Source organism: Puma concolor, chromosome A2 (assembly GCF_028749965.1).
Source record: "Puma concolor isolate L17-30 chromosome A2, mPumCon1.1.hap2, whole genome shotgun sequence".
In the NCBI taxonomy this organism is placed as follows: Eukaryota; Metazoa; Chordata; class Mammalia; order Carnivora; family Felidae; genus Puma; species Puma concolor.
In genome coordinates, this window is record NC_141668.1 from 61,634,249 (window position 1) to 61,657,502 (window position 23,254).

At 36.1% G+C, this 23,254-nt stretch overlaps 1 protein-coding gene across 7 annotated transcripts in view; it reads left to right on the forward strand.

Annotated features, from left to right (window-relative positions):
* AGMO (alkylglycerol monooxygenase) overlaps nt 1-23,254 on the forward strand; it is a 387,303-nt gene that overhangs the window by 58,649 nt on the left and 305,400 nt on the right. For all 7 annotated transcript variants that reach the window (XM_086695051.1, XM_086695018.1, XM_086695020.1 and 4 more), the window contains one exon: nt 9,668-9,819. In XM_086695051.1, the coding sequence (XP_086551177.1) occupies nt 9,668-9,819 (152 nt within the window). The remainder of the gene's footprint in view (nt 1-9,667; nt 9,820-23,254) is intronic.

Here is a 23,254-nt window from a genome sequence, read left to right on the forward strand (position 1 = left end):
TACTGTAGTTCATTCTGAAGAAGTTAAGTGTATGAGTTCATGGAAATGCAACAACTGATGAACTTTAAGAATAACTTGATAACTGAGAGGAACCCTGAAGGTACAATTGGGGATCACATATTTTGTTGTGTTGGAACGAATTTATTAAGAGCTCAGGGAGACATCAGGAGCTGTATGAACGCTTCAGCATTACTTTTACTTTTCCACATTTGGCTGTGGCCACAAGTGGAATTAGATTATTCTCTTATCATAACATGGTAACCACTAGAAATATATACTGCATAAATCTGCTCAGCAACACTGAGGATTAGGGTATGGAATTTTAACAGGATACACAAGTATCATATATATATGATATAGATTTTTATATCTATAAAGGATGAGGGAGATGGGGAGGAGAGAGAGGCAGACAGGGAGAGAAAGAAAGAGAGAAGATGAGAGAGGGAGAGAACGGGAGAGAGAGAGTGAGAAAGACCAAAAAAATGCAGTCCTTCCAGCATGGAACACACAGTTCTTTTCCTTCACATCCCACTCCCCACAGTACTCCTTAAGCTAACACTAGTTCTTTACCCTGGTGCTCTTTGAAAGAAAGGTGAAATGCTGTGAACTTGAATGTGGAGCATATTTTTCCATAATTGTATTTTGAAAGGGAATGTCAAATTGGTTGTTGTTGTTGTTGTTCCTGTAGGTTTGAACAGCAATTCTAAATTATGAAATTGTGGATAATTTTGTAAGTTTTTCAAGGACTTTATTTTTCATAACTTTCTACTTGCAACATTTCAGCAAAGCAGATTATTTGAAAAAGAAATGTAAAAATATTTTCATGTATTTTGTTCCTATTAACACACACACACACACACACACACACACACACACACACACACACACACAAGCAGAGAAGAAACGTTGATCCACAGGATCCACTCCACTCAATCCCCTTTCGGCAAAAGACAAGAAGGGGGATTTAACAGAAACTCTTAAAACAATATTTCAGCATCAAGGGGAATCCTCGGGCAAATCATTAACAGCTGAAAGTTAGATTAACACGGCATTGATTATATCCTCTCCAAGGGACTAATTTCATTTTCTACACCAGCAACAGGGGCTTGCCACATCCTTAAAATACCTTATTGTGAAAAAAATGGTAGTATACCATTCGTTAATCTGCTTGTGAGTAATTACATGTTGGATAATAATTCCAAGTAGGCATGTGGCCTCTGACAAAAGGTTGTGGAAATCAAAGTGAAACCATGAACATGTTTTTCCACTTTGCCATTCATGTAATGGAAATGCTGTTTGCAGACTTTGAGGAAAAACAACGTTTGTTTGAGGATGTCAATTTCATTGTTACATAAAATTCAAAGTATCTTGAAGGTAGTAGCATACTTAACATATTGATAGAAAAGATACATGCTGTGTCTTTCAAATATTTATGTAAGAGAAAATATTAATCATAGGCAAGATTATATCTTGTTTATAAGCCTGTCAGACAGACCATGACGTGCAATAAAAGTCCATCTGTCCCAAGAACCAGATTCTGGGCAGACCTGCATCTGTTTTGTTCTTCTGGAATCTAGTAGGCAGACTCTTCCTCATTAGAATCTAGTTCTGAAGTTATAGACAGATAATTTGTATTTATCATAATTAAATGCAGGGTAGCATATGTAGATAATCTGCCTTTCTATCAATAACTTGCATATGTGACTATAAAAATTAAACTTAACAAAATAATTACTAAATCTATTTTTAAAAAAAGCTATCTAAAACTTGTGAAATATCCTGCTACTGACCTAAATGCTAATGAGTGAAAAATAATCACATCTCTTTTTTTTTTCCTGCTTATTTGAGCAGAACTCAATTTCCAATTCTTCATTAGAAAACCAGGACCTCAATTTGTTACTTCCTTCCAATGTTTCTGCTTCCATAAATTGCATCCTCCCCGGAGAAATTTTATTCCCGATATAAATATCTACAGTATGTTTGTTTTTAATGGGTTCATTTAGTTTGTTGAAACAGCAGATTATAAATCAAATTGCAATAGGTTGGAGGATAATTTAAGTAGGTAAATTTTCAAATAAGTTGGGGACACTCCACTTTTAATACATATGGGTCATTGCCAGTTTTTACTATGGAGCTAGCTCCACAATATTCAACCATACATGTGCACAGTTTTACTGGCCATGACTGCCATGGAATTTTCCATTCCTGACAAGAAAGTTTCAATTCATTAAAAAAAAAAATTCATGAGGAGGAAATTAAACTTCTTTAAAATACTTTGACTCCTTGGGGTGGGATTGGAGAATAAAGGAAAATTGTGTACTGGGTTTTTATATTAGACTATAGTATCAGAAGCAATATTGCCTTTGGCGACATCAGACTTCTAACAAATAAGTGCCTGTCATTTTGGATAAGGACTTTAATAAGCAGTTATTCATTACCCAGAATAAGAAATAAATGCATATATGTAATGTTAATAGTGCTATTTTGTTATTAATATTAATATATTTTATTAACCTTGAAAATTATTAAAAAAACACTTTAGGTGAAGAAAATACATTTTTAAAATGTGTTGGTTTGTTAATTATATTTGCTAAAGAAAATGCCTCGTTTCCTCTTAACTTTTACCTCAAACTTTATGAACAGAATTTGCCTTTGTTATTAATTGTGGAACTTCAGAGACTGCTATTAGACTAACCTTCCCTAATGATGCAAGCAAGCTTCCTTTTACTTATTCAGTAGAGAAATTGAATTACTTCAGGTAGTTTACTTCTTGCAAAGTAAAGAATGTAGCAAATTTGCTTCTTCCAAATTTACCATACTGTGCTTATAAAAGTCTATGGTTTTGTTGTTGTAGAAAGAGATGAAATGACTGCTTCATAAATGTAATTTCACTTCAGAGTAAGAACTAGCAGTACAAATTTTATCTGTCTTTAGGAGGCAGAGGTTGTATTATGTATTCTGTTAATACTGAGCAAAAATCAATGTTCCACTAGATGGAGCAAAAGGGGCAGTAGCTTTACAGATAGGGAAAGGTCCTGGCTTAGGTTTAAGAGATTTTGAAATAAATAAACAATAATTTTTTTTGGAAAAAAAATATATAGTCTAAATATATTTGTTTCTAACTTCCTGAAGCTTGTAAAAATATGTAGAATGATCTCACTCAAATATTAGTTTATTTTCTGATTTACAAGACAAAATTACTAGAAACAAAAAATACCTTATTGATTTCTTTCAATTTTGCATTACCTGGCCAAATCAGACCTTACACACAGCTCTGATGGCAATAATGAACTAGTATAAATTGGCAGGTGTCTGTAAGGCCTGAGTACACAATTTTACTTACTCTGAAACCCGTTTATGAAATTTTAAGTTTATAATAAGAGCATTACATCAAATTTCACTTGCTTGAGTGATGATTAGAGCATGGGAGTATTTGAAAGTTAGATAATTTTAGGGTCCATTGATCCAAATTTTCGCATATCTTAAATTAGCTCTGAGATAGTGACGGGTGGACAACATGCTCAACATTACCTTTGTGCTTTTGATGATGGGTACTCTCGAATTGAGATCACTTTGAGAACTGCACAGCTTTGTAATTTGCAATCCTTAGTTAATATTAATTCTAATGTGTTGACTTTTTTTAAATCTCAATATTTTAAATTAATTTCATCCTTTTAAAAATTCAGGATCAGTCCTGGGATAGCAATTTCATAACTTGCTGGATTTTACAGCAACTAAACATTGACAGGGCAAATTTCTAGTTTTAAGAGAAATGTTGTATAAACATTAACTTTCTTTTACTAAAGGCATACCTCAGATGCAAGAGAAAATAACTATTTGGGGAGAAATTGTGAAGAAAAAAGACTGAGAGGAAAGCCCCTGTAAATGCAGGTTGTTGATTAGAGGATTCTAATGCCTTCTTGTATTTAGACCATTTACTTCATCTTGCATTCAAACTTACTGAGTAAAAGGAATCTCCTATTTGGTTATGCAAAGCCCCTGTGGTACCCCAGATTTCATCTCCACTTGATAAAGTAAGTTCACTACATTCATACATGTTACATATGTCTCTTCCCACAGGATGGAGTTTAGAGAGTTGCTTTGAATTCCACAGTGCAGAGTCATACGCTGGGGGTCAGGCCTGGGAGAGGACTGAGGAGTTGGGAAGAAAAAGAGGAAGGAGCTTTGGTTTATGATTCAAGGTCTGGTGGGAACATTTTTGAAAATGTAGGTGCTATTTCCTGCAATCAAGGGCTTTCCAGAGCTTGGTAATCATTTCCCAGCTGTATCCCTTTGCTGAATTGTTTTTAGTTGTGGGCACTCCATTGCTGTTTTTCCCCATCTATGATGGAAGAGGATCATATTCATCTTGCTGATAGAAAGCAGGGAATTTAACTCCCATAGCTTCTCCCCACTTTGCCTTTGCTTTGGGAAAGGTTTGGCTTCTTGCTAAAGTGTGAAAAAAAAAAGTATTGACTGTAGAATGTCAGGCATATTTCAGCTCGATTTGTGTCAACCCTAATAAGTAAGTTGACAGAGTAATAAATTGGGTGTCTGCTCAAGACCTGGCACCTGTACAGGAAATCAAGAAGTATTTCAATTATAGGCAGGTTCTCTTTGTTTTGCAAGTGGAAGTTTTCCAGGGACCCTCTTTCTTGTATTGAAATTTTAGTATCTTCAAAGCCTATTTCAATTGTCTGTGGAACTGACTAGGGAGATAGCACCTTTAAAAAAAAAAAAAAAAGAAGATTCTGGATAGATGGGACATTGATGAGGCAGGTGATTTTGATTGCCCTGTTCACCAGTGTGTCCTCCCAATCTCCTGTTGTACCTGGCACCTAGTAGATTCTCAACTTAAATTTATTGAATGATTCGTTGAATCCTATCCTCCACCTTGATAAATGTTGTGTATTAGTTTGTTATGATTTCAACATGGCTCAGGCAAAGTTGCTTTGATCTAAGGAATGAATTTCTTTACACTGAGGAAGCCTTGTCAGGACAAAGCCATCATAATGTGCTACTAAATGCTTTTGATAGGAACATATGATGTAATGGACGTTTAAAGTTTAAAAAGTAAGACTTTGTGAGGACTTAAAGAAAATTGTTCAAGCTAGCTGCAAATTGGCAAAGCTGCTCTTTGCTGACCTATATAGCTCACTTAAGACCCTGGGACAATACCTCCTGCCATGACAAGGCTGCTTCTTGGTGGCAGTGGTGAAAACAGTGTGGCAGCCCCATGAAAGAAATCATCTTGCCCACCAACACTCGTGCCTTTTCTCTGCCAGCATTGTGCTCTAGCAACAAGGGCCTTTCAACTTGTGCTGACAGCTACACATCAGCTCTTGGTGACTAAGCTAACTCTTCTGATAACCAACCCATAGAAATGCATACCTTCACTAAATCTGGACTTCATTTCTTCCATCTCCCCTTTGCCTAAAACAAGAGTGTAATTAATCTATCATTGGTTTGGAGTTTTTATTTCTTTATCGGTTTATTAAGAGTCATGATCCTGTATGCCACTGGCTTGTGAAATATTGTTATTATAAATTATAAATCCCACAGTAAACCTGCCTTAAATTTTTTTTTTCAACGTTTTTATTTATTTTTGGGACAGAGAGAGACAGAGCATGAACGGGGGAGGGGCAGAGAGAGAGAGAGACACAGAATCCGAAACAGGCTCCAGGCTCTGAGCCATCAGCCCAGAGCCTGATGCGGGGCTCGAACTCACGGACCGCGAGATCGTGACCTGGCTGAAGTCGGACGCTTAACCGACTGCGCCACCCAGGCGCCCCAAAACCTGCCTTAAATAAATGATTAGTCTCTGAGCATAATTTGCCATGAACAACATAATAAATAACCTGGGTAACAAATTGGAAGACAAGTTTTATATACTGAGATTTTGGATTCCTCAGAGTTTCAGAACAGTGTGGGAACCCCTGGCCCATGGCCTATTCTCTCATGATGGATGACAAACACTTGTATGTGAACATCCCAGAATGCTTGTCCCAGCTCTGTCTGCATATCTAGAAAAAGTCACTCTGGATTACCTTGTCATGTCTAGTAGTCTACACTCCTGCATAGGTTGGCCTTCTGGAGGACCCGACCAGGAAAGAGGCCCATGAAGGTCTTGCAAGTAGTCTCAGAGCTTTTCTGATTGGGATTCTGAAATATGCAAAACATGGCTGGGTGTGACAGGAGTTCTGCATAGGCAGTTCCCTTGGATCAAGAGCTCACCCTCAGGGACAAAACTGCTCTTTCTAGCCATATAATTAATTGTTAGAGGAGGTTATTGGGAGGATGTTTCACTGGATGACTCTTGAGCTAGACTAAGGCAATCAGAGTCTCCTTACCTTCTCCCTGTCCTTGGAATATATAATCTGCTACTATTCTCATACTAGCAGCTGTTTTAAGGATGAAACCTTTGAAGAATAAGGTGTTAAGACCATTTGGACTGAATACGTGACTGAACCCTGTTAAGACCTCTATAAACTCTTAAATACTGAGAACAAACTGAGGGTTCATGGGGCATGGGGGAGAGGGGGAAGTGGGTGATAGGCATTGAGGAGGGCACTTGTTGGGATGAGCACTGGGAGTTGTATGGAAACCAATTTGACAATAAATTATATTAAAAAAGAAAGAGATGCAGGGGTGCCTGGGTGGCTCAATCAAGTAAGCGTCCGACTTTGGCTCAGGTCATGATCTCATGGTTAGTGAGTTCGAGCCCCACATTGGGGTTTCTGCTGTCAGCACAGAGCCCGCTTCGGATCCTCCACCCCCCTGTGTCTGCCCACCCCCCTGCTCACACTCCCTTTCTTTCTCTCTCTCAAAAATAAACAAACATTAAAGAAAGAAAGAGCTCTATATAAACTTTTAAGATTTTAGCAGGCAGGAATAGAGATCTGCTGATATTGAGGCTGGCCAAGGCCTTCTATGTAAGTTTCTTGGCTTTTGAAAACTACCACCCACTGGGACATCTGGGTGGTTCAGTCTATTGCATGTCATGATCTCATGGTTCCTGAGTTCAAGCCCCACATCTGGCTCACGGTTATCAGCACAGAGCCTTCTTGGAATCCTCTGTCCCCCTCTATGTGCCCCTCCCCGGGTTCTTTGCTCTTTGAAAAAATATTTTTTTTTAAACTTAAAAAATAAAAAAAGAAAAAGAAACCTACCACCCACCAATATAGGGTGATTTGCCACTTTTTTGATTTCTCCTAACTCTTCACATACAGGGGACAATTAAAGAACTAACAATAATCTCAAATTGAAAAAAAATGGGTTTTAAGATCTGATAATGTATAGTCATTTCAAAAATGTAGGCTTTTGGGGCATGTGGGTGGCTGAGTCCCTTAAGCGGCCAAATATTGATTTTGGCTCAGGTCATGATCTCTTGGTTGTGGGATCGAGCCCTATGTCAGGCTCTGAGCTGATAGCATGGATCCTGCTTGGGATTCTCTGTTTCCCGTTCTCTCTCCCCCTCCCTCCCTCTCTTTAAAAAAAAAAAAAAAGTTTGTAAAAACTGTAGGCATTTGACATTTCTTTTCATTATTTATATTAATGCTGTTGTGAAGTGACCTAATGTTCTATGTTACAGATTAACTAATAATTTGAAGTATTCCAAATAGGAGACAATTTTAAAGTTATTAAATCATAGTTCTAATCCTATCATAATTAAAGTCAAAAGTAGATTAAAATTAAAGGCCTATATCTTCAAAAGACTCAGTTACATGGTAATTCATAGATGCTCACTGTGTAGAGGGAAATACTATTAAAATGGTGAATTCAATAATATACTAATTTGAGCTGCTTCTTCAGCTTTTATTTAAAATTAGAATGTTTAACAATTTCTTCATCTGTTCATAGTTTATATGTGAATTTTTATTAGAGTGATCAATTCATTTTACATATTAATAATAAATATAAAAGAAAAAGTCACTTCAACCAAATTTATAGAAGTGATACAGGAAAGATTATCTTTAGTCTAAACTTAAATTTGATTACAGACAATTTCAAGAGAAAATGCTACACTTAATCAAATTGAAGTATATTATATATTTTTTGGAACGTTCTTGGTAAGAATTTATAGAAGCTTGGTAGCATAGGTGGCAAACCATATTCCAGTGTCTGGGTTTTTTAAAAAAAGTTGTTTCTTTTAACTAGATTTTTTAAAAAAAATTTAGTAGCTTTCCAGTTGACCTACAGTGTTATGTTAGTTTTAGTTGTGTAATATAGTGATTCTATAGTTCTATACATTATGCAGTACTCACCATGATGAATGTAGTTACTATCTGTTGTAAGGCAAAGTTTTACAATATTATTGACTATATTCCCTATGCTGTAGCTTCATCCCTGCAATTTATTTATTTTATAACTAGAAGTTTCACCCTTCCCCCTCCCACCGCCCCCCCCACCCCACCCCCGCTGCTGGCAACCACTAGTTTGTTTTCTGTATTTATGAATCCTTTTTTGTTTTTGTTTCTTTTTTTTTTATTTTGTTTTTTGGATTCCACATATAAATGGAATCATGTAGCATTTCTCTTTCTCTGTATAACTTATTTCATTAAGCATCATACCCTCTAGGTCCATCTGTGTTGGCATAAATGGCAAGATCTCAGATGGCACTGTAATATCCTATTGTATGTATTTACCACGTCTCCTTTATCCTTTCATCTATTGATGGACACGTGGATTGTTTCCTTATCTCAGCTATTGAAAATAATGCTGTAATAAACAAAGGGGTACTTACATCTTTTCAGATTAGTGTTTTCATTTTCTTTGGTAAGTACCTAGCAGTAGGTGTACTAGATCGTATGGCATTTCTATTTTCAATTTTTTGAGGAAATTCCATACTGTTTTTTTACAGTGGCACCAATTTATATTCTCACCAACAGTGCATGAGGGTTCACTTTCTCTATATCCTCACCAATACCTGTTATCTCTTGTCTTTTTGATACTAGCTTTCTGACTGGTGTAATGTGACATCTCATTGTGGTATCTAAGTTTTTACACATTATTTCTAGGGAAAGATTATTCCCTTACATCTTTAGAGTTATAGTTTATATTACTACAAGAATTATTGACATTCTTTGAGAATCCAATTTGTGATCCTAAGTATAACATCTAAAAACATAAGAGTATAAGTCTGTGTGCAAAAGAGAGAAGAAGGGAATAAAGAGAAATAAAGACAGTAGTTAGCCAGAAGCAACTTTGATCTAAGGCAGTAGGCATTTCTGCCGTCCCCTTTAAACTTTATACCTTTTAAACTTCCTTTAAAAAGCACCCTTCTTGTGCTCTTCATTAAGATTTGGAAATGACAGTCACAGAAAATAAGTTGTAGTTTTGTCATATTTATGTTGTATGGTTTCTATGAAAGTATTTTAAGAGACAAAAAAAAAAAAAAAAAGAAGAAAAAAGGAATGGCATCCTAAATTCCATGAAATCAAGAGTGCAAATAGCTGGCATCCATGATAACTGTGAAACGAAAGGAAATATAGAACATTTTGATACCAAGGAAATTGAGCCTTTTAAAAGGTCTGATAGAACTGTGAGAAAAAAAGGAGAAAGACTTTTATTTTTATATATGAATACATTAATTTTTAAATGTTACCTAAAATGTTTTATAATTTTACATTTAAAAGTGGTATAATCATTGTAAATTTTATTTTTCCAGTTTGTTTTCCAGAAGCATCGAACTGACCACATACATTTATATCTGGGAGAACTACAGGCTCATCATTTTGCCTTGGGATTCTCCATGGACTTGGTATTTAACTTTCTTAGGAGTTGATTTTGGCTACTACTGGTTCCATCGCATGGCCCATGGTAAGTTGCAAATCACGGTTTTATTGTTAATTTAGGGATAATTTATGCTGAACTGTGTTGGGCTCATAGCAGGTATTCAATAAATATTGAATGAATGAATAAGTGAAAAATATGGTTTGTCTTAAAGTATATAAAGATTAATGATGAAAGTTTAGTTTGAAATTTAAATGGAAAAAATCTGAATTTTTTTTAAAAGGTGAAATTATTAGAGATACATTTTTCACACCTCTTGTACCTAACTTGCAAAAAAACTGTTGAGAATGTGATGGCTGTAGCTTTACTTTTTAATATACCACCTTACATTTTTCTTATTATGACATGATTGGTAGAGTCTAGAGACTCTCACACACAGTATCAGACTTCATGTCACAATTATCAATGTTCATTCAGAAAAGCTCTGAAACAGCATGGAATCCTGGGTAATGTGTGCTGTCATACATAAGAGTGATTCAAGTTCTTGGCAGTAATTCCTCACTGCAAATGAAAATGCAATCATCTAGGCACTAACCATAATGCATTTCAGTATTACCACAGTTTTGTAAAATTTCTTATCTAATACAAAGCCCTCTTACCACACTGGCCCACTGAATTTGGTTTTTGGGATTACTGGCTGAACTTTCCAAACAATGTTTTGTTATGGAAAGGGAAATGGAAGGTCAGGAAACAGTCTTAAACTATGTAGGACTAAGTAGAGGTTGGAGAATGATTGTAGAGCTAAGGTGAGCAAATAGTCTTTAAGGAGGAAGAAGGCATGCAAACGTATTTCTGAAGGGAAATGGGGGAATGTGCTAATTTTGAAAACCTACTGAAGAGTAGAACTGAGGATTTCAGTGGGTGGTTGGGTTGAGTGTGTAGGGAGGAAGGAAGGAAGGGGAAGAAACCTGGGATAATAATAAAAATTAATTGGGGGATGGCAAGAAGAGGCCTGAGATCAGGGTGAATAACCAAGCAATGTGTGTAGGAGGATGGTGACCAAATATCCTTCCCAAGCAAGGATGAGGAAATAGGAGTGACATAGATTAGCATTATGTTTAAGGCATGAAATTTTAAATGCAGCATTATTTTTGTTAGGTACATTAACCATGCGTAAACAGTGAAACTATAAAGAATGTTAATTCATTAAAACAATTTGAAAGGAACAAATAAACTAGAAAAAATTATTTATTTTGTGTGTGATAACCTTTGTCTTTGAAAATAATATGTCAGTGCCTGACATCATTTCCTTGTGTATAAAGCAAGAGGATACTCCCACATTGAACATGACTAGGAATAAAATATGGTCATGTAGTAATCTTTGTATTTTATTTCAAAATAGTAGTTTTCTCCCTAAAATAAACCCATTGGCAATCTTCCTCATTTTCTATGCAGCAAATGGGTAATGCAGAAAGCATTTATATTGTATTATTTAATTTCAGGAGCCTTCTAATATCACACTGTCCTGTACAGATGTGTTTGTTTGGGAAATCTGCAAATTCGCTTAATCTTTAAAAGCCCATTATAACAGGAAACAAAGAACCAACAAAATATTACCAAATATAAAACTTCTAAAAATATGTTGATATTAAGTGCTCCAGTTAAGGAAGAGCAATAAAGTAAAATAATATATAAAATACACAGAATCGAGGCTGTGTAAAGTATGCTTCCCATTAGAAAATTTTGAACCAAATCCAGTGGAAGCAGGCATTAAAAAAAATCTAAAAACCTTCTGGAAAAACACTCACCACCTTCAGGCTATGAAGTCTAATCATAAGTTCAAAGATCTTTGACTTGTGATGGAAAGCTCATAGGAAAAAAAATAAATTAGTAGTTGAAAGTGTCAACCTTCAGTATGGTAGTCAAATTTAAAATTTTTGTGATAATAATGTAAAATATTAAATGGATTTTTAGAAATCTAGAAGTACACAGGAGTAAGAAAAACTTTTAATATCAAATTTCTTGAGCCTCTTGGGTTACTGAACCAATGTTAGTTAATTAGTCAAGTTTATTTAACTGAGAAGTTTGAACAGTTCTAAAATCCTAATGTTGTCCTAAAATATAATAAGGAAAATACCCTCTTTTCCTACTTAATGTGTTACTTTCCTTTCACTACTTGCAGTTAAATAATAAAATAAAAACACATTCCACATTTGTTGATATGTTAAATGCTATGAGTTTTGAAGAAACAATTTATACTTTTTGTTTTTACATATACTTACATTATTTCTTTAGTAACCCAAATTGCCGCTAGGTTTTTTGCTGTTGTTTTCTTGTTGTTATTTGTTTGGTTTGCATCCATGTAGAATTTTCTCACATTAAAGTTATGGAAGGAGTTTTGGGGCGCCTGGGTGGCGCAGTCGGTTAAGCGTCCGACTTCAGCCAGGTCACGATCTCACGGTCTGTGAGTTCGAGCCCCGCGTCAGGCTCTGGGCTGATGTCTCAGAGCCTGGAGCCTGTTTCCGATTCTGTGTCTCCCTCTCACTCTGCCCCTCCTCCGTTCATGCTCTGTCTCTCTCTGTCCCAAAAATAAATAAACGTTGAAAAAAAAAATTAAAAAAAAAAAAGTTATGGAAGGAGTTTATTCTCAAAAACTTGATTTTGATCTCTATTCCTGTACAAAAGAACAGGAGGATATTTGAGTCTATTGTGTTATTTATATTTCATTCCCTTTTCCTCTGGGATCATTAGAAATTCATTGCTAATTATTGCCAACTTACAGAAAAACAAGAGTAACACAGTAATTTCTATAGAATGCCTTGACATCTTAAGAAGGAAATGTAAGGGGCGCCTGGGTGGCGCAGTCGGTTAAGCGTCCGACTTCAGCCAGGTCACGATCTCGCGGTCCGGGAGTTCGAGCCCCGCGTCAGGCTCTGGGCTGATGGCTCAGAGCCTGGAGCCTGTTTCCGATTCTGTCTCCCTCTCTCTCTGCCCCTCCCCCGTTCATGCTCTGTCTCTCTCTGTCCCAAAAATAAATAAACGTTGAAAAAAAAAATTAAAAAAAAAAAAAAAAAGAAGGAAATGTAAAAAGACAAAATGAAATTCATCTCAAATTTAAAGTAGCTTCTGGCATGCTTAGTCTCCAATACAAAAGGATGCATTATTTTTTCCTTGAATTTCCTATGAGTTATACTAAACATGTAAGAAATCGGGTGAAGATTTTTAAGGGAACATTAAAATCATTACAGTGTAAATTATTACTATTTAGTAAGAGTAAGAATGAGTCTTCCAGAGTGCTAGTAGTAGATTTTATCTCATCTTGGGTGATAGTTGCAAGAGTGTATGTGTTTGTAAGAAATATGTTGAGTTGTGTACTTAAAGTTTGCATACATTTTTCTTCAAAAAAAGTTAATGAGTAATGCCACCTATATGATTTCTTAGTGAGTAGCTTGAAGTCAGAATTAGACAAAAGGTAACCCAATTTAGAAAATAAGAACCAAGAAATTATCATTTGTAACTATAAGCATAAACATGTCACATTACACAGATTTTATCTGTATCAGTTTCCACAACCAAGGATGGCGGAAAAACAAGAAACCAGTTATTAATTTTATTGCCCCTCTTCTCCAAACCCTTCTTTGGTATCTCTTGTGTTACCAGAGGTCGACCCTACAGATATTTGCAAGCTTACTTGGTATTAGACTTTGTCAGTTTAAAAGATTGGAGGGATACTCCAGGGCCAGAATAGCAGGGGCTTTGCTTCCATTTTTCAGAGTGCTCTTTTCCATGAGGTACTTAGCAGATGGGTGCCCAGGGAACCTGGTAGTAACCATGGTTTAGCTGTAGCCTATACCTTTTGGTAAGATCCTCTGTCTTCCAAAGGACCACATCAGAGGATTCCCTGTAACACACACCCTCTGGGGGCTGTGTAATCTAGGAAGTTCCTCTGTTCCCACCAGAGCTCCTGAAGTAGCCATAGCTTCTCCAAAGATGTCTGACTCAGACTTGGTGGAGGATGGGAGGGGGTTTTCTAAATTCATACATGCCTGCATTTTTTACTCTGCCTCAGGTGCTTAGGCAATAGTTTTGTTCCCTAGTTGCTACTTCTGTACCACTGAACTACTCCTCGTTTACCTTTTAGTAGCTAACTGCTTTTTTATTAGTTAATAGTTCTTTACATTAGCTTTTTCTTACTCAAATTACTGGTGTGGTTTTTTTCCTCCTGATTAGACTCTGACTGATAAAGCCAGCTTCCCTACATAGTATATAAGGTTGTAAATTGAAGTTTATCCTGACTCTACCTTTAATATTCTATTCTGTGGCACTGATTGCACATTTAGGCTATAATACAATTTAGTTCATTTCTGAAATAAAGAAGTTCACCTGTAAAATTGTTATAATAAGACTTTATACAATCCCCTCAAACTCCAATTCTTTTACTCAACAAGTAAATTAGTTCATTTTCTATTTATCTCTTTCTGTAGCTAAAAAGGGTGGGTGATCATGATTTTTGTGTAATTATTTAGTCATTCCTACAATTTTATTATGATTAAGTGGGCCTCCCTATATGACTTATTAAATTTCACTTGTTTCCATTCTTTTCTGACTTCTAACAGGGGTTGAATTTAGACCATTTTAATTTCCATCACTGTTTAAATAAAAATAAGCAAGTGTTCATTGCTTAGAAATTATTTTATTTTGTGGTAGTACCAAGTTTGTGGTCTCTATTGAAGAATAAGTGACCTCCATTCGGCTACATTTGTGTTTCTTTTTTTAAAAAGACCAGAATAGAGGTGGCAGGTTAGGTCAGTCAGTTAAACATCCGACTTTGACTCAGATCATGATCTCACGGTTCGTGAGTTCAAGCCCTGTGTTAGACTCTTTGCTGACAGGCTGGAGCCTGGAGCCTGCTTCGGATTCTGTGTCTCCCTCTATCTCTGCCCATTCCCCACTTACACTCTGTCTCTCAAAAATGAATAAACATTAAAATTTTGTTTTAAATAATAAAAATAAAAATACCAGGATATACCTACTTTTTGTAGCTCTTTGCTGTATGTTTCACTATATATTTTTTTTTTAATTTTTTTTTTCAACGTTTTTATTTATTTTTGGGACAGAGAGAGACAGAGCATGAACGGGGGAGGGGCAGAGAGAGAGGGAGACACAGAATCGGAAACAGGCTCCAGACTCTGAGCCATCAGCCCAGAGCCCGACGCGGGGCTCGAACTCACGGACCGTGAGATCGTGACCTGGCTGAAGTCGGACGCTCAACTGACTGCGCCACCCAGGCGCCCCTGTTTCACTATATTTTTAAAAAAAATTTTATTTTTTAAAATTTACATCCAAATTAGTTAGCATATAGTGCAACAATGATTTCAGGAGTAGATTCCTTAGTGCCCCTTACCCATTTATCCCTTCCCCCCCTCCCACAACCCCTCTAGTAACCTTCAGTTGGTTCTCCATATTTATGAGTCTTTTCTGTTTTGTCCCCCTCCCTGTTTTTCTATTAGTTTTGTTTCCCTTCCCTTATGTTCATCTATTTTGTCTCTTAAAGTCCTCATATGAGTGAAGTCATATGATATTTGTCTTTCTGTGACTGACTAATTTCACTTAGCATAATACCCTCCAGTTCCATCCACGTAGTTGCAAATGGCAAGATATCGTTCTTTTTGATTGCCGATTAATACTCCATTGTATATATATACCATGTCTTCTTTATCCATTCATCCCTCGATGGACATTTGGGCTCTTTCCATTACTTTGGCTATTGTGGATAGTGCTGCTATAAACATGGGGGTGCATGTGTCCCTTCAAAACAGCACACCTGTAACCCGTGGATAAATGCCTAGTAGTGCAATTGCTGGGTTGTAGGGTAGTTCCCTTTTTAGTTTTTTGAGAAACCTCCATACTGTTTTCCAGAGTGGGTGCACCAGCTTGCATCCCACCAACAATGCAAAAGAGATCCTCTTTCTCTGCATCCTGTTGTTGCCTGAGTTGTTCATGTTAGCCATTCTGACAGGTGTGAGGTGGTGTCTCATTGTAGTTTTGATTTGTATTTCCCGGATGATGAGTGATGTTGAGCGTTTTTTCATGTGTCGGTTGGCTATCTGGATGTCTTCTTTGGAGAAGTGTCTATTCATGTATTTTGCCCATTTCTTCACTGGGTTATTTGTTTCATGGGTGTTGAGTTTGATAAGTTCTTTTTAGATTTTGGATACTAATCCTTTATCTGATATTTTGTTTGCCAATATCTTCTCCCATTCTGTTGGTTGCCTTTTAGTTTTGCTGCTTGTTTCCTTTGCTGTGCAGAAGAGTTTTATTTTGATGAGGTCCCAGTAGTTCACTTTTGCTTTTGTTTCCCTTGCCTCCTGAGACGTGTTGAGTAAGAAGTTGCTGTGGCCAAGATCAAAGAGGTTTTTTCCTGCTTTCTCCTCGAGGATTTTGATGGCTTCCTGTCTTACATTGAGGTCTTTCATCCATTTTGAGTTTATTCTTGTGTATGGTGTAAGAAAGTGGTCCAGGTTCATTCTTCTGCATGTCGCTCTCCTGTTTTCCCAGCACCACTTGCTGAAGAGACTGTCTTTATTCCATTGGATATTCTTTTCTGCTTTTTCTAAGATTAGTTGGCCATACATTTGTGGGTCCATTTCTGGGTTCTCTATTCTGTTCCATTGATCCATTCTTGAGCCATATGTTTCACTATATTTTTATAATATACTGTGATTTTATTCTCATTGGATCAGTGAGGGTGAAGTCCAGCCTGTTTTTGCCTAAGTTGCAGCCCTTCCTCTCACCTCTTTCTGTCATTTCTTCCTTTCTCTCAATCCTTGGAGTAGTGATCATTCAGAACATCAGTGAAGGGAGTTTTGCCAGTTTCTCAGTATTACTTTCTACTAAAAAACATGTCATCTGTATCAACTGTTTTCCTCTGAGTTCATTTTAATGACAGAAGCAACACTATGTCTGATGGTAAACACTTGTCCATAGGAGTACTTAAAATGAACTGAAAGATTACCATTATTGCCCCTCAGAAAAACCCATCTGAGGGAACTTTCCTCTTAGAAAGAGCTTATTTTTATCACAGGTAGTTGTGGTCATGCTTAAGGCTACAAGTTGAATTTCCTTTAGTGTACTTAGATTCAAGATGTAGGTATTATATGAAAAGCACATCTGAAAAAAATATTTGAGCCATCATCCAGGTGTTAAAAGTATGGATGCACTGAGATATCAAACAGGCAAATCGTACGCTTGATGATAAAGGGTAAGAGTTTCAGGAATCTCCATCAGCCTATTTTTGAATGTTGATACTAAAGTGTGGAAATATTTCCAGGAAATATTTCCAGGAATAGTTGGGAGCATTTGAGGATGGCTCTGGTAATATTTTCCAGGGATTAAGAAAGCTGTGAAATGAGCAATCAAAATGAAACTGGAAGGCAAAGAAGGATTAAAGATTAATTTATGAGCCTTAGTCAGCTTGTGACTGCTTAAGACATGTGCCTTATTTTTCCTTTAGTGCTAGGACTTAGTACACTTGCCTGTCACATAGCAGACAGAGCACTGGAATTTGTTTCAAGAAATCTAGTTGTATAACTATTTGTGCGACTATTTACCACACACATAACCTTAGGATTAACCTCTCTGAAATAGATTTTATTGGCATTATTAATCTCTCAGTTTTGTGGAGTTTGAATTAAAAATGCTTTAAGAGTGCATGAACCAAGTGAAAATGAAGGAGTGAATCAATTAATTAATTAATATGCCAACACTAAGAACGCATGATGGAGTCTTATGTGAGGATTTAGGGGTGATTAAAACGGGCAGAAAAGAGACAAACTTAAGTTAGGGTAACCTTTAGGATTGAACTTAAATGATACTCCATTTAATATGATGTGGGAAAAGCATATTTTTTCCCAAGTAATTTTGTTCAAAAGGAGAATTTGGGGAAGTCTTTTACCAAATGCATATGATACATTAGCAAAGAAAACATTTGATCCCAGCCATTCTAGACCATAAGAAGCCAAATCAACTGCAATTCTATCCTCTTTCATTTATTAAACAATTGTAATTGTGACTGAATTTATTGTTACCATATGAAATAGCACTATGAAAAAAATTATGAAGAGAAAAAACTAAGTGAAGATGTCTGGAAATATTATCAACTAACTTAGAGACTTTTTTTACCATTATAAACTATTTGTACATTAATTTTTTCAATAAATATTTAATGATCACCTATTCTGTATTAACCCTATACCAGGTACCAGAGATAGTGTTGTTAATAACAGATCTGGTCACTGATTGTTCATTCTACTATGGATGATAGGTATTAATAATTACTTAATAATTATAATAGGTAAAGTACAATGAAGATTATAGCACAAACGCAGAAAATGACAAAAGAAATCCTGTCCTTGTTGTTACTTACTCTTAAATTTGCACATTTCTGAATGCACTGATCAATTTTTCTCAAAGCAGCGTGCATTAAAAAAATGAGATTCTGTTTAAAATGCATAATCCTCATGATGATGATAGTAATAGTATTAATAGCAATACCAATCGTTAAAAGTCAACTATTATTGAAAGCCATTAGAGAATGTTTAAAAAGCATAGATTGTGGAATCAGGTTGCCTGAGTTCAATTCCTAGTATTTCCACTTATTAACTGAGATTTGGAGCAGGTTAATCTGTTCTAATTTCTTCATCTCTTAAATGTGAATAATACTATACACATGATAGGTTTTTTTTTTTTTTTTTTTATGTTTATTTAGTTTTGAGAGAAAGAGACAGAGCATAGGAGTGGAAGAGGGCAGAGAGAGGGAGACACAGAAACTGAAGCAGGCTCCAGGCTCTGAGCTGTCAGCAAAGAGCCTGATGCAGGCTCAAACTCATGAGCTGCAAGATCATGACCTGAGCCAAAGTGGGAAGCTTAATCAACTGAACCACCTAGGTGCTCCCATGATAGGATTTTATAAAGTTTTAATGGGCAAAACCTCGGGAAAATGACTTGTACATTGTTAATGTTAAGTGTTACTATTATTATTGATTAATCTTTATTACATTTCTAGGTACTTGACTAGGTGCTTTATATTATAAAGCAGCATATTATATTATTCAATTCCCAGAACAGCCCTATGAAGTAGGCATTCAGTTGTTCATCAGATATTAGATGAGAACCTATATTCTAGTAATTTCTAATTTCTGGGAATATAGTAGTGAACAAATAAATGCCACTGTCTTTATGAAGTTTGCATTTTAATAGGGAAGGAAATCCAGATGTAAAACATATGTAATATAATGCCAGGTAGTGAGGAGTGCTGTGGGATAGAGGGTGATGAATACAGGAATCAAGTAAGACCTCTCTTGGGATTCATAGAGGTGATAGGTGGCATTTTAGTAGAAATTTAAATGAGCCAAAGAAGGCATCCTTGGGATATCTGAGGAAAGAGCTTTCTACACAAAAAACCTGTTAATGCAAAGTACCTAAGGAGGGAATAAGCTAGGCATACTTGAGGAATATTAAGAAACCATCTGGGGCGCCTGGGTGGTGCAGTCGGTTAAGCGTCCGACTTCAGCCAGGTCACGATCTCACGGTCCGTGAGTTCGAGCCCCGCGTCGGGCTCTGGGCTGATGGCTCAGAGCCTGGAGCCTGTTTCCGATTCTGTGTCTCCCTCTCTCTCTGCCCCTCGCCCGTTCATGCTCTGTCTCTCTCTGTCCCAAAAATAAATAAACGTTGAAAAAAAAAAAAAAAAAAAAAAAAAAAAAAAAAAAAAAAGAAACCATCTGTGGAGAATACCGTTAGGGAACTGGAAGAAAGAGAATGAGGATGACAGGATTCTGGTCATACAGGATCCTCTAGACTGACAATAATAAAACTGATAAATTAATCCTCAGCAACACTCCCCAGTTTACCCTGCAGCCTATTTATTACGGGTGTAACATGAAGCCAGGAAGATTTTTAGGAGAGGAGTGACATTTATTTATTATTTAACAAATACTCATTGAATACCTACTGTATGCTTTAACTTTTATTGGTGTATATGGTACTCAAAATCCAAAACATTTTTATGAAAGTTACTAATATAATGTCAGGATGTGATATGTGCAGTAAAATTAATAAAGCAGTTTTGGAAAAATAGAAAAGTACCAGATAGGTTTGGGCATCACAATTTTATATAGAATGCCCCAGAATATTTGTCTGATAATGTGACTTTTAAGCCCAGACCTAAAGCTTTTTAAGAGAATGAGTCATATGCTTCTGGGGAAAAGGAATACCAGGCAGAGAGGATATAGTAAGTTCAAAGGCTCTGAGACAGAGAATACATGGCACATTTGAGGAAATGCAAGGAGGATCATTCTGGCTGGAGCTACAAGAGGAAAGGATTAAAGTTGCACTAGATGAGGGGTATCATAAATGTGAGGCAGTTTGGGCATACCATGCAAGAACTCAAACTATCATAAGAGCGTTGACTTTAAAATAAAGACCGTAACAAGAGACAAAGGACACTGTACAAGCATAAAGTAAAGAATCCAGCAATTTAACAATTGTAAATATTTATGCACCCAACATGTGAAAGCACGCCAAAACATAAAGCATCTAATAACAAACTTAAAGGAAATAATCGATAGTAATATGATAATAGTAGGGGACTTTAACACACCACTTACATAAGTGGACAGATTATCCAAACAGAAAATCAACAAGGAAACAGTGGCTTTGAATGACACATTAGACCAGATGGGTCTAACAGATATAGTCAGGCCATTCCATCCTAAAACAGCAGAATACACATTCTTTTTAAGCATGCTTGGAACATTCTTCAGAATAGGTCACATGTTAGGCTACAAAACAAGTCTCAACAAGTTCAAAAAAATTGAAGTCATACCATAAATCTTTTCCAACCACAATGTTATGAAACTAGAAATCAACCACAAGAAAAAGTCTGGAAAAAACACAAATACATGAGGTTCAATAACATGCTACTAAACAATGAATGGATCAACCAAGAAATCAAAGAGGAAATAAAAAACTACATGGAGACAATTGAAAATGAAAACGCAATGGTGCAAAATCTTTTGCATGTAGCAGAGACTATTCTAAGAAGTTTATAGCAATACGGGCCTCCCTCAAGAAGTAAAAAATTCTCAGATAAACAACCTAACCTTACACCTAAAGGAGCCAGAAAAAGAACAAACAAAACTCAAATACAGTAGAAGGAAGGAAATAAATAATAAATGTTAGAACAGAAATAAAAAAAATAGAAAACAAAACAAAAATACCCAGAACAATGGAACAGATCACTGGAACAAGGAACTCATTCTTTGAAAAGATCAACAAAATTGATAAACATTTAGCCGGACTCAGAGAGAGAGAGAGAGAGAGAGAGAGAGACTCAAATAAACAAGACCAGAGATGAAGGAGAAGAAATAAAAACCAACCCCACAGAAAGACAAAGGATTATAAGAGAATATTATGAAAAATTATATGCCAACAAGTTGGACAACCTAAAAGAAATAGATAAATTCCTAGAAACATATAAACTCCCAAAACTGAATAAGGAAGAAATTGAAAATTTGAATAAACCCATTAGCAGCAATAACATGGAATCAATAATCAAAAAACTCCCAAAAAACAAATATCCAGGACCAGATGGCTTCACAGGTGAATTAGACCAAACATATAAAGAAGAGTTAATACCTATTCTCCTCAAACTATTTCAAAAAATAGAAGAGGAAGGGAAGCTTCCAAATTCATACTGGGAGACCAGTATTGCCTTGATACAAAACTCAGATAAAGACAATACAAAAAAAGAGTACTACAGGCCAATATCTCTACTGAACATATGTGCAAAAATCCTCAACAAAATATTAGCAAACAAATCCACTAATAGGTTAAAATATCATTCACCATGACCAAGTGGGATTTATTCCTGGGATTGCAAGGTGGTTCTACATTCACAAATCAATGAACATGATATATCACATCAATAAGAGAAAGGATAAAAAACATGATCATTTCAATAGACTGAGAAAAAAGATTTGATAAAGTACAACACCTATTCATGATAAAAGTCCTCAAAGTAGGTTTAGTCCCTCTAAACTAGGTTTAGAGGGAACGTATCTCAGCAGAATAAAGGCCATATATGAAAAATCTACAGCTAATAGCCTACCTAGTGGTGAAAAACTGATAGCTTTTCCTCTAAGGTTAGGAAAAAGACAAGGACATCCACTGTCACCACTTTTATTCAACATAGTACTAGAAGTCCTAGCCACAGCCATCAGACAAGAAAAAGAAATAAAAGGCATCCAAATTATATGGAAGAGGTAAACCTTTCACTAGTTTCAGATGACTTGATACCATATACAGAAAACCATAAAGACCCCACTAAAAAAAAATAGAACTGATAAATGAATTTAGGGAAGTTGCAGGATACCAAATAAATATATGGAAATCCTTTTCATTTCTATACACTAATAATAAAGTGGCAGAAAGAAAAATTAAGAAAACAATCCATTAATAATTGTACCAAAAATAATTTAAAAACTAGGAGTAAATATAACCAAGGAGGTGAAAGACCTGGACTCTGATTTTTCTGCTTCAAGTAGTAAGAAAAACAACAGAAAATTTCCTCACAACTCTAAAGGCTAGAAGTCTGAGTTCAAGAGGTAAGCAGGGTTGGTTTATTCTGAGGCCTCTCTTTTTGGTTTATAGGTGGCTATCTTGTGGACCCTGTGTTTTTGTATCATCTGCCCTTGGTAGGTGTTTGTGTACTAATCTCCCTTATAAAGATCAGTCATACTGGGTGAGGACCCACCCTAATAATCTCCTTTGAACTTAATTACCTCTTTAAAAACTCTATCTTTGGGGTACCTGGGTGGCTTAGTAGGTTAAGCTTTGGGACTCTGGATTTCAGCTCAGGTCATGGTCTCATGGTTGTGAGATCTAGCCTCGAGTTGGGCTCCATGTTGGGCGTGGGACCTGCTTAAGATTCTCTTTCTCCCTATTCCTCTGCCTTCCCCCTGCTCCCTCCTCCTTTGCCCCCCCCTCCCCCTCTCTCTCTCTCAAAATAACAAAAAACCCTAAGCTTCAAAAGTAGTCACATTCTGACATACTGGGGTTAGGAGTTCAACATGTAAATTTTGGGAGGACACAATTCAGTCCACTAATAATAAACTAGCTGAGTGAGAAAGCAAAAATGCTCTCATTTCATGAATATACAGAGAGCAGCTTCATTGGCTTGAGGAAGAGGCAGTGTTTACTCAGGGGAAAAAAGGACACATTTAGAGTTAAAGACACCTGATTCTAATCCACTTAATTTTCCTCGTTTGTGAAATGGGAATAATAATCTCTTCATTTTGATGTGGTGATCAAGCTTGAATAAACAATTAATTGTGATACATCATAAAGCCACACTACATACTAAAAGTCTTACACTAATTTTGAAGATCGTATTTAAAGTACTCTAGATATTTTTACTGTTTTGCTAAAACTTTCTAAAATATTACAATATATTTTCCATGTTTTT